A 15,747-nucleotide genomic window follows, 5' to 3' on the forward strand; every position below is an offset into this window, starting at 1 on the left:
ATAGAAAAGAAAATCCCATTTTCTGAGTAGAAATTCAAGTCAGCTGCAGAAATTTGCATAAGTAATGAGCTGAATGTTAATCCCCAAGACAATGGGGAAAGTATCTCCAGGGCATATCAGAGGTCTTCACAGAAGCCCCTCCCATCACAAACCCAGAGGCCTAGGAGGAAAAAGTGGTTTCATGGGCCAGGCCCAGGGTCCTTGTGCTGTGTGCACCCTAGGGACTTGATGTCCTGCATCCTAGCCACTATAGCCATGGCTAAAATGGGCCAACGTACAGCTTGGGCTGTGGCTTCAGAGGTCAGAAGCCTTAAGTCTTGGCAGCTTCCACATGGTGTTGAGCCTGCCAGTGCACAAACTGAGGTTTGGGAACTTCTGCCCAGATTTCAGAAGATGTATGGAAATACATGGATGCCCAGGTAGAAGTTTGCTGCAGGGTGGGGCCCTCATGGAGAACCTCTGCTAGGGCAGTGCAGAAGGGAAATGTGGGGTTGGAGCCACTACACAGTCCCTACTGGGTCACTGCCTAGTAGAGCTGTGAGAAGAGGGCCACCATCCTCCAGACCCCAGAATGGTAGATTCACTGACAGCTTGCACTATGTGCCTGGAAAAGCTGCAGACACTCAACACCAGCCCATGGTGCAGCCAGGAAGGAGGCTCTATCTTGCACAACCAGAGATGGAGCTGCCCAAGACCATGGGAACCCACCTCTTGCATCAGCATGACCTGGATATGACAGATGGAGTCAAAGGAGGTCATTTTGGCATTCTAAGATTTGACTGGCCTGCTGGATTCTGGACTTGCAAGGGGCCTGCAGCCCCTTTATTTTGGCCAATTTCTCCCATTTGGAATGGCTGTATTTACCCAATGCCTGTATTTACCCCATTATATCTAGGAAGTAATTAACTTGCTTTTGATTTCACAGGCTCATAGACAGAAGCGACTTGCCTTGTGTTGGATGAGACTTTGGACTGTGGACTTTTGAGTTAATGCTGAAATGAGTTGAGACTTTGGGGGACTGTTGGGAAGGCCTGACTCATTTGAAAATGTAAAGATATGAGATTTGGGGGGTATAGGGGCAGAATGATATGGTTTGGCTCTGTGTCCCCACCCAAATCTCATATTGTAGCTCCCATAATTCCCAGGTGTTGTGGGAGGGACCTGATAGGAGATGATTGAATCATGGGGGCAGGTCTTCCCTGTGCTGTTCTTGGGATAGTGAATGAGTCTCACGAGATTTGATGGTTTTAAAGATGGGAGTTTCTGTGCACAAACTCTCTCTTTGCCTGCTGCCACCCACATAAGATGTGACTTGCTCCTCCTTGCTTTCTGCCATGATTGTGAGGCCTCCCCAGTCATGTGGAATTGTATATCCAACAAACTTCTTTCTTTTATAAATTGTAGTCTTGGGTATGTCTTTATTAGGAACATGGCAACAGACTAACAGAATAATAATGAGTCATTTGAGGGACCTCTCCAACAGGACAGGCTGCAGGAACTGAGGGCACCAACCAGAGGAGCGCCAAGACCGGCCTTGCCTCACCTTGGTCCTCTGACCAGCAGCCTCAACATCACCCCCTTACAAGGAAATGGAGGCTGGTCCTACTCACCAGGCAGAACTTCAAAGATGCAGTAATTACTTTGAAAAAATTGCATAATTTATTTGCATGATATTCATTTTCACAATTGAACTTTACAGTTTAAAAAAGATACAAAAAAGACAAATGGTTGCTCACATAAATAAAAAGGGGCAATAAAGAAGGAAGACGTTTTCACCATTACAACACCTTTTAGGATGTGTCTTGGGGAGCAGGCACCTTATAGTGCCACCTGTTTCCAAGGTGCCTGGGAATGCTGCTCTCTACAGAGGCACGTGCACAGACAGATCCTGCAAATGGGATTGCATGACCTTCCATTTCAAGGTTAAGTCCTAGCAGTAGAATCATTCATTTCATTCTTGCAAACCAGCCTGCTTGGCCAAGAGACAGAACCATGCTAGAGTAGTGCTCATGGTTATGGCACTTGGTAATACAAGAGGGACCCTTCCCCTGGTTGGGAACCCACAGCATTGGAAGGAACCACAGAGAGTCCAAAACAAAACACATCTTTCTCTTCTTCACCGCCACCATGGGCACTTTCCTTCAGCACATTCATTTATAGAACGTTAAGTCAGAAGCCAATCATTTTGTCAAAGTATCTCAAATAGGCCACCACTCAAACTTGGCAAAAAGATGATAGTTTCAAAGAGTTAAATGTAGGTGGACATCAAATGCTAAGATTCCGGGAGCATTGAGGTAGCAATGTGTAGAAACATAACTTGGAAACAGTGTACCTAAAACTGAGCATCCTTGATTTCCCCCATGGACCTCAATTTCCAGTGACTAGTAGGCCTGAAGGGGCCAACATGGTGCCAGACTTGGCCCCCTGCCAGGACCAAGGGGCATGTGCAATCTCCAGGGTGCTGGCAGCAGGGTCGGGGAGGATGAGGAGGAAGGCTGAGTCTCCCTCCCAGGAGCCCCACCCAATGTGCAGGTGGAGACCTGCACCAGGAGTGCCCAGGGCAAGTTCCTCTGCAGTTGCTTCCCTTGCACCAAGGGCACTGTCTACATTCTCACCCTGTAAAAACAAAAATGTTTCTGTTGCCCTTATAAGTGACTACCACGTCACTACCCATGAAGGGCTGGTCCCTTTATTCCAGCCACCATCCGGGGCTGCTAAGGCACTAAGAACCAATCATCAAAAACCCCCTGTGGAGAGCTAGGCTGGGGACACTACCCAAGTGGCCCCAGAGGGCAGCCGCTGCAGGTGCCACCTGGCTGTCTCCCTTTCCATGTCTCTCCTTTTCCATCTCAAGCCATCCAGCAGCTGAGAGGCAACAGCTCCATGCTCATCCAAAAGTGGCCCCTGGAAAGGACTCAAAAGGAAGATCTCAATGGGGCAGCCTCCACCCCTCTCCTTCACACTTGACCGCCAGTGTCCACAACCAGCCGGCCATCACCCCTTGTGGACAAGGGGTTAAGGAGAGCAGGCTGGGCAGTGGAGCCACTGCAGACTACACAGAATGGCAGAGTGCCAAAGCCAGACAAGTTCACTGTTTAATAAAAATGAAGTGACCTCTGAATCATCTGTAAGAGTAAATCACGCACGGGGAAGCAAAACCAGCCGCTTTGTTTTCTCGTGGAACGCCGTCAAAGACAAAGACCATGAGGATTAGTCATCTGCCTGTTCAAATAGGAAAAAAATAAGTATTATTTTCTTAAGACAAACAAAGGTGGAAAACAGTTTTTTTCCTCTAGGTTCACATGAAGCACTTAGAAACCAAATAAGCAAGGCTTAATAGCACAAAGGATCATTTTTCTCTCCAGCATGGAGGTCAGAGTTAGGCTGAGCATGGCGGGGCAGGAGCTCCTGGAGGAGCAGGCAGCATGTGTGTAGACCAGCCCGAGGGACATCTCTTCAGCAGAGTCTGGGCTTCCCCCAGCTGCTCTCCTGCCACACAGCCCTTCCCTCCCCGCACAGCCACACGGACCCACCTGCAGCCGCCAAACATACCCGGCTCATTTGCTAGCTCCATCCTGGCGTGAGTCCGCCCCTCAGCCTGGCTGACCGTCCCAGCCCTGCCAACTTCCCTCCTGCCCTGCCTCCCCTGGGGTCATCTGTTTCCAGCACTGGGCCCTGTGCCAGGCGAGGCTAAGCTGGGCCCCATGGTCACGGGAAGGCCCTGAGTCCTGCGTGTCATCTGAAGGAGACACAGGTTGGGCCTTAGCGGGAAATGCCCCCTGATTCTGCTCCTCCTTCAACAGACTGGGCATCTGGGAGACTTGAGAGGACACAGAATAGAGCATTTTCTTCCACTAGTAGCCCAGCCCTAGAAAGCGTAGCAATGTGAGAAAACTACAGGTCTGAGGCCCTGGAGATGAGAAGATCTGGTTCTCAACCTCTATCTGGGCAATGCCCAAGGCCAGGGCTCTGCTAAACAGAGACGTCCATGAGGTTCACAGGGAACCCCTGGGACCTTCCCTCGTGCTTGAGTCTGGGGCATCAGAGAACCCTGGCTGCTCCTGCACTTCCTAACCTTGGGGGCTGCCCAGGGGCCACTCGATAGCCCCAGAAAAGGATGGGCACAGTCGGTTCTTCCCTCTGCTCTCTGTAAATCAAAAGCTTCATGTGAGGCCAGGCGTGGTGGTTCACGCCTGTAATCCTATCACTTTGGGAGGCAGAGGTGGGTGGATCACCTGAGGTCAGGGCTTCGAGACCAGCCTGGCCAACATGGAGAAACCCCATCTCTACTAAAAATACAAAAAGTAGCTGGGCATGGTGGCGGGTGCCTGTAATCCCAGCTACTCGGGAGGCTGAGGCAGGAGAATCACTTGAACCCTGGAGGCAAAGGTTGCAGAGAGTTGAAATCGTGCCACTGCACTCCAGCCTGGGCGACAGAGTGAGACTTCATCTCAAAAAAAAAAAAAAAAAGTTTGATGCGAGGTGGCCTGGGTGGAATAACTGAGTCAGCTGAGCCAGAACTAAGTGTGGTCGGCAGAGCACGAAAGAGTACACAAGCCGAGCCCCAGCGCTTTTCATCCAAGCACCAGGGGAAATATGCAAGTGAAGTCAGTGAGAGGCAATGAGCAATGGGTGGACACCAGGGGAACGGGGCTGTGGCTGGAGTAAGCGGGGTTTGTTTCATGCTGACCAGTGGTCAGCAGTCAGCTTCCGGCAGCAGAACCATGCCTAACAGATGTCTGGCTTTGGCTTGAGGAATCAGAGAACACAGCCAGAAGCAGGACAGGATAGTTACCCTCATTTGTCGATAAATCCAGTCCGTGAAGACGGTCACATTCCCGTACACTCCCGGTCTGTAAGCTTTGGCACAGCCAGATCCCCAGCTTGTATCCCCGATCAGCCACCAGACGTCGTTCTTCAAAGTGACCAGAGGCCCTCCACTGTCACCCTGGGGGACACGGCAAGGTACAGAGAGCAGAAAAATCACAATCCATTGCACACCACTGACCAGGCCTAGAGGAGGTGGGGGTGTGTGTTGCAGTGTGAGTTACGAGTGACTGTGTGGGCTCCAAGTCTCCACCATCAAAGGGTGACGGTCACAGAGATGTAACCCCCAAAGAGACAGCCCCTACCCTGAATTTTAATCTGTACAAGCTAATAGTTACCAAATAAATTGCTGTTCATAATTTAAAATAGTCTAAATACTTGTTTCTGTTCCACTGGCACTTTTACCAAATACCAGTTTTTCAGAGGGCGCGTGTGATTTGCTGTTTGTACTTGCTTCTGCCACCAGAAGTGTTCACACTGTTTGTGGCCATCACTTCCCATGACTGCCCCGAGCTGGCTCCATGTCACTGCGGAGGCTCTGCTGACCCCAAGAATGCCCTCTCCCTCATGGGGGGTTCAGTAGGATCTGGTAAGGGTCAAAGGTAGAATAAACATGTTGAATTACCTGGCAAGAATCAACGGTCCCCTGCAGGAAGCCGGCACAGATCATGGCTGGTGTGATCAGGCCGTCGTAGACGTATTTGCTGTTGCATCTCCGCGGCTCAATGAGAGGCACCATGGCAGCGTTCAGCACGTCTGAGGTCTTCCCTAAGGACAGGGAGACTTGTTGAGCTCCCAGTGTTGCCAGCAGCTCTCGCAGGGAGAGCACACTTCCCTCCCTGAGACCTGCACACACACTACACAGATGGTCACAGCTCTCTCTCCAGCCCTGCCCCCCTCAGCTCATCCTAGCACCAAGCCCTCTCCTGGGAAACCTGGATTCTCCTTACAACTGGCAGTGCCTGTGCTGAGTGCAGCTCTAGAGTTCAGCTTCAGGGAAAGAACTTCCCAGTTCTGAAACCACAGGGCTCTATCAGTGCCGTGGAATCCCCCTCTTATTCACCAAAGGCTTGGTTCTGCCGAACCAATTTCCCGCTCCTCACTGAACACTACCCAGGACACAGGCTCCCGTTTCCCCTCTGGCACGCACACACCCTTCTGGAGCACACACAACCCTCCCTAGGCCGCCTGCTTCTTGGCTCCCCTGCACATGAGAGCTTCTCAAGACACAGGGCTGCACTTGCTATCTCTGCATTTCCCACTCTCGCTTCGCCTCCCCTTGGGTATCTTCTGGGCACCGTGGGCTTAATGTGCAAAACCAGAACCCTCCATCACACCTTCTCCCACCCCAAATTCTCACCAACCAATATTCCCTGGCTTGGAAGATGGCACCACCCGCCACCCTGGGACTTCAGTCACAGAGCAGAAAGCCATCGTCCCTGACTTCTCACTCTCTCTCCCACAGACGTGCAACCCATCAGCAAGTCTGGTGGCTCTAGGCCAAATGTACCCTCATCTCTCCACAACCATGTCCACACTCTGCTATGAGCTGCCTTCCTGTCTCAGGGAACCACAGCAATGGACTCGTCACCATGATCCTCATCTCCATCTATGCATCCCCACTCCCCACACAGCTGCCAGATCATGGCACTCCCTGGCTCACGATCTTGCTACCTCAAGCAGACGAGAAGCTGGTGTCTTCACCATAATCCACAAGGACCTATGCAATCTGGCCCCAGCCCACCTCCTTGGCCCCTTGACCACACCTTAAGATACATGCACTAGCCTTTTTGATGTGTACACATTTCTGCCATTTGAGTCTCAGCTCAAATGCCACCTCTTCCGAGAAGCCTTCCCTGACCACCCCTTCAAAGTAGCCGGGACCTTGCTCCCCACCCTCAGATATTTGGAAGTACCTCGCTCAGTTGTTTGTCTTCTGTCTGACCACACCTGCCCCCCGCCCCCGGCCCCCACATCCACAAGAGAGGTAAAGATCCTGACAGCAGAGATGTTTGTCTTACTCTGTTCACTTCTACATTCCCGGCACCTGAGTAGCACTCAGCCCGCACTAGGTGCAGGTGTGCACACATATTTGTCGCTATTCCCTTCGTCTTGGATTCCATGAGGCCTTTTGCCCAGCTTGTGGCTCCACTGCAGTAAGTTTCTGCTGATGAGGAGCCAGGATGCCCCCCACTACCTTCCCTGATGCTCCCCCCAAATCACCCAACCTTTGTACTTTTCCCCTTGTTTGAACGGATTTGCTGTCTGTATGGCCTAGACGCTTTTGAGAAGGATGTAAACAATATGTAAAATGAACCTTTGTGCCTGCCACTAAGCTCTTCCAACCCTCCATAAAAATGAAGCAGCCAGGCTCCCTTCATTTGAAAGACTGTCAGAGAGAAATGCAGACTGCAACTGAAGGGGGCCGAGAGAGCCTCTCTCTGTGGTTATCAGGGCAGAGGACAGGTTTAGATGTGGCCACCACAGGTCCAGGATGCCCGTCCTCACCAAGCCCCTGTCACTCAGCCATGGAGGCCTTGGTGGGATCTCCAGGGCAGCTCCAAGCTCACAATGGGTGCAACACAGGAGATCCTGCACCTCTAAACTCGTATGACCCAGATACTTCAAAAGCCATTCCACATGCTGCTCCGTGTGATCGTAATAAGAACACAGTGTATTAGGTAGACTGGGCAGGATTTCTCCCATTTAGCAGATGGAGAAACTGAGGCACAAGGACTGGGGGAATCACCCAAAGTCATCCAATCATTGAGTAGTAGAACTGGGATTAAAACCTGGACCTCCCACTTCCGAACCCAATGCTCCATCTGTGGGCCCTGCAGTCCTACATGCCCAGGAGCCTCACCTTTCTCCTGGGTGGCCCCCCACCCAGAAATCCAGCAGTGCTGCTCCGGCTCCAGCATCATGCCTGGGTTGGGCAGACATACTGGTTTCACCACCTCTGTTTTAAGAAGAGAAAATACAGTGAGCCAGGCTGGTATCACCCAAGGCCAAGGGCTATGTCTCCACCTGGCCTTCCCACATGCAGGCTGCTGGGCCTGGCACCCCGGCCACCCTGCCCAGAGGACCCTGCATCCCAACAAGTCCCACATTCTCACTTTCTCCCCCTGCCAGACCCCTCCTTCTGGCAGGCAAGAAGTGATGCTACTTAGAAGTAGAATTATTTGCTAACTCTGCTATAAGAGGAATTATTTGCTAGCTCTGCTTCTAAAATTACACACTCCAGGTGACCAAGAGGGGAAGGACACACAGGAGGCAACAGCCAAAAAGCCAGTGGAGTCAGCTTTCGCCCCAGAGGCACCACGCCGTTGCTCATGTGTTCGCTCTTCTATAGGTGGACCATTTCCCAGTGTGAATACAGACACGTTGTAGGGAGGGCTGAGGTTTTGCTTCTTCTCTATCCACACGGGCCTAGAACATTCCAGACCGTTGGATGGACCAGAGTGGGACCGAATAAGAGGCTAAGAGAAAGCATGTTTGTCCTGAATTAAGCAACTTGGTTTTAGAATGTATCTTTAAAAATCAAGGATCTTTACACATCTCAATAGTAGTTCTCAACTAGAAGTGACTTTGCCTCAAAGGGGATGTTTGGCAATGTCAGCAGACAACACTGGTTGTCACAACTTGGGAGCTACTGGCCTCCAGTGGGTAGAGGCTGGGGATGCTGCTAAACATCCTACAAGGCACAAGAGAGCCCCAGAACAGAGAACCACCTCAGATGTCAAGAGTGCTGCAGTGGGAAAGCCCTGTTCTAGCCTTTTCCACCCCTGGCTTGACTCATCACCACTCAGTATAGTACAGAACAGATGTGGTGGCTGCTGCCTCCCCCAAAATGCGGCAGGTGCTCTTAGCCTCTGTGAGCCTCTCCCACTGGCCACCCACTGCACACCACCCTCGCTCAACGCAAATGCCTCCCTTCCATTTGGCACAGCACAAGTGTCACTTCCAATCAACATCTCCTTAAGATTCTGCCAACTTGCTTGCCAAGCCTGAGCCACGTGTACCGTTGAAAGTCAGAGGCGTATGCAGCTTCATCAGCGCAATGTCATTGTTCTTGGTCTTGGAGTCATAATTTGGATGAGAAATCACTTTTTCTACTCGGTGTCCTTTTTCATAGAACATGGAAGATTGTCTCAAAGTCCCCACAAATGCCGTCCATTGCCACGGACTGTTAAGAGGTCTGGGAGAGAAGAAGGACTCAGTATCTCAGAGCCACAAACACGGAGCTCTTGGTGGATGAACTTCCAACATCAGAAGCTGGAGACAAGACACCCAGAGGCGGGACGATTCACCAAAAACCTCACAGGGAGACAGTGGAGGAGGGGCTTGGCCTCCCCTTCTCCCCCACGCTCCCTCCACTCCGACTCCCCGCCTCAGCCCCCGACATCATCCCTCTTTCTGGCTCTTGTGTCACCTTCGAGGAATCTGCAGCACCCACCATGGGGCCGACATCCCTCCCTGGGGTTTCAAGGCCATTTCCAGCAGGACTGGCCCTTATTTTCCTTTGTATGCCAAAGCATTTCCTGGCACATAGTAGGTGCTTAATAAATGGGTATTGATGAACAGACTTGAAGTCCAATATCAATCAAACCATTTCCTTTATCCAGGTGTTTCCCTCTTAAGATAATCCCAGCTCCTAGTGGACCCAGAGCATTCGGGAGTATGAAGAGGGGGAGAGAAGCGCGCACCTTTGGGTAACAGCCCTTGAGAGAAACCCAGCTCCTAGAGGGCCCAGAGCACGCGGGGGTGTGAAGATGGGCAGAGAAGGGAGCACCCTTGGGTAACAGCCCTTGCTTCCTTGACCTTCATAACAGCCCGAGAGGAGAAGGGCATGCCCATCTTATAGCTGCATGCACCATGGGTCAGAGACGTTGAGTGAATCATCTAAGGCCACGCAGCCAAAAAGGGCTGGGCCAAGAGTCAAACCCAGTTCAGCCTCTCTCTAAGGCAGAAAAATACATCCACCGAGTAAGGCCTCCTCCAAAGCAGCATGTGACCAAAAGCACTATGTGTTTAAGAAAAAGGGGAGGGGTTGGTAGCTTCCATAAATGCTAACACTGTCACAGCTAGCCTCACCCCTACCTAACCCTTTGCATGAGCAATGCTGTGGCCAAGAACACTTAACCCCAGGGACCTTCCAGCAGGGCAGCCTGAGGCCCCTGAGCCTGTCTGAGTGTGTCCTCTCCTGGGACTAGTGTCCCGGAGAGAGGAGACCTCAGGGGGCGGGGGCTTCGCTCAAGGGCAGGACAGAGCTCAGAGGACGGCGGCTGGAAGGAACGCTGGTCATGGTGACATCGTGGAGAATGTTCCACCTGCACCCTGTGTCCCGCGTGCAGGGGACACTCAGTGCATACGTGCTGAAGGACGACACAGCCATGCACACTGCCTGGCATGAGTGCACCTGGTGCCCCACAAGCCTAGGAAGCAGGCGCAACACTCTCCCCATTTAAACACAAGGACGCCCAGGCTGCAAGGGTTGAGACCCTGCTCAAGGTCACAGGGTGACTGGAGGCCAGCCCAGAGACCCCACCCAGCCCGCGCCGCCCCTGGCATACTTTTCCACGCAGTGAGCAGCTGTCACGATCCACTCGGGGGTGATGATGGAGCCTCCGCACACATGGATGTTCTGGACGTGCAGGCTGACCTGCCAGGGCCAGGCCCCCGGGAGCGCGTTCTGGCCGCCCACGATCCTGCTCTGGCGGCTTAAGTTTGAGCGGACCCCACAAGCTGAGGAAGACAAACAGGAGGCCAGTGGGGTGAGATCAGCAGAAGCCGCCCAGCCACTCAGCACCCTCCCCTCCCGAGGGTCTCCCAGGCTGCAAGGACAGGGCAGATGGCACCGGCACCACTGCTGGGGGCCGACTCAGGGGGCTCCTGGGGGTCTCCTCTTGCTTGGAGAAGGGAGGACGCCCCTTCAGCCCACCCAGACCCAGGAAGCACCATATGCCTGAACACTCCTGTGATCCCATGGGGTCTCCTGGGACCCAGGTCGGGGTGTTCTGGATAACAAGGCCCTGGGGACTCCTTGAGTCTTGGAGGGACTGACACCACTCAAGGGCCCCAGATTCTCACACAAAGAAAAGGAAGATGGGAGGGGCAGGCTGGGAGTGAGGGGTGAGGAGACGAGGGAGGTGAGTGAGGCGGTGAGGGGGTGGTGGTGAGGGAGGTGGTGAGGGAGATGAGTGAGGGAGGTGAGGGGTGGTGAGGGAGGTGAGGGGTGGATCAAAATCGCAAATCATCTTGCTTGCATCCATCAAAATCAAAATCGTCAATAAAATCCTTTGAATAAAATAAATAAAGGACAAAAATAAATAAAATCAAAAAATAAATAAAAATCAAAAGATAAAAATCTTTAAAAATCATAAAATCATCAAAATCCGGCATCAAAAATCCATCAAAATCATAAAATCATCATCAAAAAATCAAAAATCCATAAAAATAAAATAAAAATCATCAAAAATAAAATCAAAAAATCATCACGTCAGAAAATCCGAAATCCATCCGGCATCCGCTTTGAATCGAAATCACGTAAAGGATCATCAAAAATCATCAAAAATCAAAAATCAATCCGTAAATAAATCATCAAAAATCATCATCAAATAAAATCATCAAATAAAAATCATCAAAATCATCATCATCCGTAAATAAATCATCAAAAAAATCAAAATCATCCAAATCTGCTGAATAAAGAGAAATCAAAATCATCAAGGATCGAATAAATCTTTATCCAAAATCATCATCAAAATCAAAATCATCATAAAAATCATCAAAATCAAATCATCACAAAAATCATCAAAGATCAAAAAAATCATCATCAAAATAAATCATCAAATAAATCAAAATCATCAAAATCATCAAAAATCAAATAAAATCAAAAAATCGATCATCAAAATCGCGTCATCACGAGATCAAAAATCATCACGAGAAATCACGGATCATAAAAAATCGATAAATAAATAAAGATCAAAAATCACAAAATCAAAATCAAAATCCATCCGGATAAATCAAAAAGGATCATCAAAAGATAAATCGTCAAAGGATCAAAAATCCATCATAAAAATAAAATAAATAAATCAAATAAATAAATCATCAAAATCAAAATCGTCAAAAGGATCATCAAAATCATCAAAAATCGACAAAGTCAAAAATGAGGGGGTGAGGGGTGAAGAGGCCTGCTGCCTTCCCTGCTTGCTGTGTGCGAGTGTCTTCTCCACCAGGAGGTGAGTACATGGGCAGAGGGCAGGGCGGGTACCACGTGCCCTTGGAGCTGTGCTGGACCCCAACTCAGGACCTAAAGAAGACCTGAGCCAGCCCTGCTGGGATGACTGTGTCAGTGCCTTCCACCTCTTCAAATGAAAAGCTGAGCTCAGGACCACGGCCCCACAACAGCACTGGGCCATCCCAGAGGAGGAGAGCGATGGCGGCTTCCACATTTGCAAACGGTTTGGAAACTGTAAGCACTCCAAACACGGAGATGGGGACAGCCAAGTCTAAGCCACTGTCCAAAATTCAGGAGAGAAGAGGCAAGAGCGCTGTTGTTCTCCGGGTTTGTCTCTCCTCCCAGGTACCACTGGCTGATGGGTACGTGGTGGCCACACCATGGTGCTGGACCACAGCCCTGCAGATGCTCCAAGTCCACATTAGGTGGCTGCCAGGGCTCACTAACGCCACCCCCTTCACTTTCTGGAGAAAGGGACCTGCCGCGCCTCCGGCTCATGGGTGGCATAAAGCGTAGTGCTTTGTCAGCTTCCTCAGTGTGCCTGACCTCAGGGGGTGTCCCTTGGACCCAAGGCTGAAGGTGTCTGCAGGCCATGAAAATCCAAACCAAGAGCTCCTTGGAAACAGCGAGAGGCTGCTGGGCACATCCCAACCCGTGACCCCACCTTCTTCCTTCCCACGCCGCCAGAGACACAGGGAGTACTGTTCTGAAAGTAGAAAGCATTTAGAAGTATCAAAACGGGGACTCCAGATGAACTTACCTATACAGCGTAAAGAAACCACTGCTTTTGAAGAACAGGCATCACTACAAAAAGAACAAGGGAAATTCTGGTCACGATACTGAGGAGTCACCTGCCTCTCGCATGCTCAGAAATCAGTCATTTCTTCTGATGTTCCCTCTCCTGTCTTCTGAGACGTAGAAGGGTCTGTGATTTACAACCCCAATAAGGTAAGTAAATCCATATAGGGACAGTGGCAAAGACCGACATTGAGCCAAAGTATGCAGCTCATATCCCCACTGTGTGACCTTGGGCAAGTTACTCAACCTCTCTTAAAATTGTACCAACTCCTAAGGTGGTTGTGAGGGTAAGCATACGATAACGCTAGTTTTTCTTTTTCCTCTTGGAATTTAAAATCATCTTCTAATTTTGTAAGGAAGACATTTGGAAACTTCTGGGCTCCTATGACTGCTTTACATTTGTAGTGTTGAAGGCAACATAACCAATAATTTCCCTAGAATTAGAAGAAACATAAGAGTTACTCATTTGGGAGTCAAACATCCCAGGTTATGGATGAAGAGGAAGTCATTGATGCCTTCTGTCCTTCAGTGAATTCCCCAGGCTATGCTGAGAAGGAAAGTCACAGCCTGTGGCGTGCAGAGCTGGCCCACCCCGACAACTGGGCCGTGTGCTCTGCGGAACATAAACAATTTCACTGAGCATCAATATCGGACTAGGCTTCCCATGTCTGAGACGGGGCCAGACACAAGGAGCCTCCTCTGAAATGATGTCTGAACAGACAGAACAGGAACCTGGTGGTCAGAACCACAAAATCACGACCTGAACTCTCCTCCTGTCCTGGTTAACTTGAACGATGGACATTTCTTTACCAATCATAGCTTTAGCCTAGCCTCATTTCAACCTCCTCCTAGAAAAAAAATAATAAAGCAGCCATCACAGAATTACCCCTGCTTCCTGATAGCATCCAATCCAGAGCAAAGCCCTACTTCCTCCAGCCGCCCCTAAACCACCTCACAGGAGCCCAGGCCCTACAATAATAGGTCCTTCCTAACACCCTCTTACTGAGGCACACCCCCTGGGTTCCCAGTGACTACAGGTGCATTCCAGGTGGATTCTGGCTCTGGGGCACTGACACGGCCAAGCAAAGACATGTTCTCTTCAAGAGAAGACATTTCCTAAGAATCCTAAGGGCGGTAGAGATAGCCCTGTGTGGTCACAGCGTCAGGGCACATGTGGCTATTCACAGAAGCCCGACAGAAAACAAGCCAAGAACTCAGGCATCCAAGGGCAACTCCTGCACAAAAAGAGGAAAAGAAGTGCCTCCTCCCCCCACCACCACTGTGGAGACAGAATAGAGCCTACCAGACAATGGCCTCCTCTTCTTTCTTCCAAGCCCTCCAGCCTCCTTGTGAGTTCCCAAGGCTCTTGCCAAGGGATGGCAGCACCTCCTCCCCTCCCCCACCCCTGCCCAGCTGGACTTGGCTCCCTGATTCTGTGTGTAACCCAGAAAGACAAAGAACCACTCAGCATTTACAAAGTGCCCAGGCAGCTGTGTTTAGCTTCTCCACAGGGACAAACCGCAGCCCTGCTGTTTTGATGGGTGCACCTGGCCTCGCACAGCCCTCCCCACTGGGCTTGCCCTGCCACATTCCCCAGGACAGCAGGCTGCGGTGGAAGTCAGGCCCCCAGACACCTCTGCCAGCGGCCACCAGGAATGCAAACCTGCCCCAGGCTCCTACTCAGAGGAAAGGTGGCGCAGGGTGATTAGTTCATCCTCCCCCGAAACGCAGCACCTGGCACCTGGCGGGCAGGGAGGTGATGCCTAGACACCAGGCATAAGCCCTGGGGACCTGGGAGGCAAGGAGAGCTCATGGGCACAGGACACTGTGTATCTTTCACATCAGAAAACACTCACATAACAGCAACAATCATAGCAAACATCTTAAATATGTGCAAAACAAAAGGGATAGCTAAGTCCATCCCCTCTTCCGCCCTCCCAGCCAGGTCAGCCACTCATCACGTGACCTGTGGCTTGTGCCTACTTCTACCCCATGGACACACACGACTCATTCCCAGGCTGCCAGAATGCTGCCCACCCCTCACAGAGCACTGTCTGGCACTGCCGTCCCAGGGTTGGGGCTAAGGGGACCAGCCAGCCCAGCGGCCTGGAACAGAGCAGGACTTTCCTTGCTCAAGCCAGTGAAGTCCCTGGCAAACCGGGATGAGCCGGTCACCCCGGCTGGGACACTGAGATATTATCTTGGATTCCTAGAACCACACCCTGACACAATAGATACATCTCTAAATGTCTGAAGAGCAAAGGAAAATAAATAGAGTTGAATGTCAGTGTTGCAGTGTTACCCGGTACCATCGAGGGCAGACGGTAAAGGCTGAAAATGAAATAGCAGAGAAACCTCGGCCACTTCCTATGAATAAATGAAGAGCTGCTTAGAGTAACCAGGCCTGGTCAGACTCTAATCTTCTCCCAGTGCAAAACCCATCCAGACCGAGTATTACAGCTTGGAGACATGAGACTCAGGACAGCGATTCCCCATGGTGTCTCCTAGTTGATTTCATTCCAAAATGTTTCAAAGAAGAAATCACTGCATACCTGTGGTACAGTTTTTTATAGATATCGACATTGCCGGCACTTGTGTTCAGTTTCATAAAGCTGGTGGCTCCACTGTTATCCGCTATTCCTCGGCTAGAGTAAAAACTATTCCTAAAAAAGACAGAAAACCTTATTTATGTAATGGTTAAGGCATAAGCAAATACAAATCCTATACTATGCCATAATACTTCTTATATGACATTCAAAATAAGAGGGAAAAACCTTAGCATTTAGGGAAAAAAAAAAATCACACATTCTAACCAAGTGTAACGATTTTTTGGTTCAATAACCCTAAAGTGTCAGGTAAAATTTTTTCATTGGTTGTGTTTCTTA

General features: G+C 50.4%; 1 protein-coding gene across 1 annotated transcript in view; it reads right to left on the reverse strand.

Moving 5' to 3' along the window:
* Nucleotides 1-1,636: 1,636 nt before the first annotated feature.
* Nucleotides 1,637-15,747, reverse strand: part of TMPRSS2 (transmembrane serine protease 2) — a 32,953-nt gene continuing 18,842 nt past the window's right edge. The window contains exons 7-14 of the mRNA XM_009202216.4: nt 15,415-15,525; nt 12,825-12,868; nt 10,401-10,572; nt 8,850-9,025; nt 7,691-7,786; nt 5,453-5,595; nt 4,796-4,948; nt 1,637-3,222 (exon numbers count right to left, since the gene is read on the reverse strand). Of these exons, the coding sequence (XP_009200480.2) occupies nt 3,211-3,222; nt 4,796-4,948; nt 5,453-5,595; nt 7,691-7,786; nt 8,850-9,025; nt 10,401-10,572; nt 12,825-12,868; nt 15,415-15,525 (907 nt within the window). The 3' untranslated portion in view covers nt 1,637-3,210. The remainder of the gene's footprint in view (nt 3,223-4,795; nt 4,949-5,452; nt 5,596-7,690; nt 7,787-8,849; nt 9,026-10,400; nt 10,573-12,824; nt 12,869-15,414; nt 15,526-15,747) is intronic.

This window comes from Papio anubis, chromosome 4 (genome assembly GCF_008728515.1).
Source record: "Papio anubis isolate 15944 chromosome 4, Panubis1.0, whole genome shotgun sequence".
NCBI classification, from domain to species: Eukaryota; Metazoa; Chordata; class Mammalia; order Primates; family Cercopithecidae; genus Papio; species Papio anubis.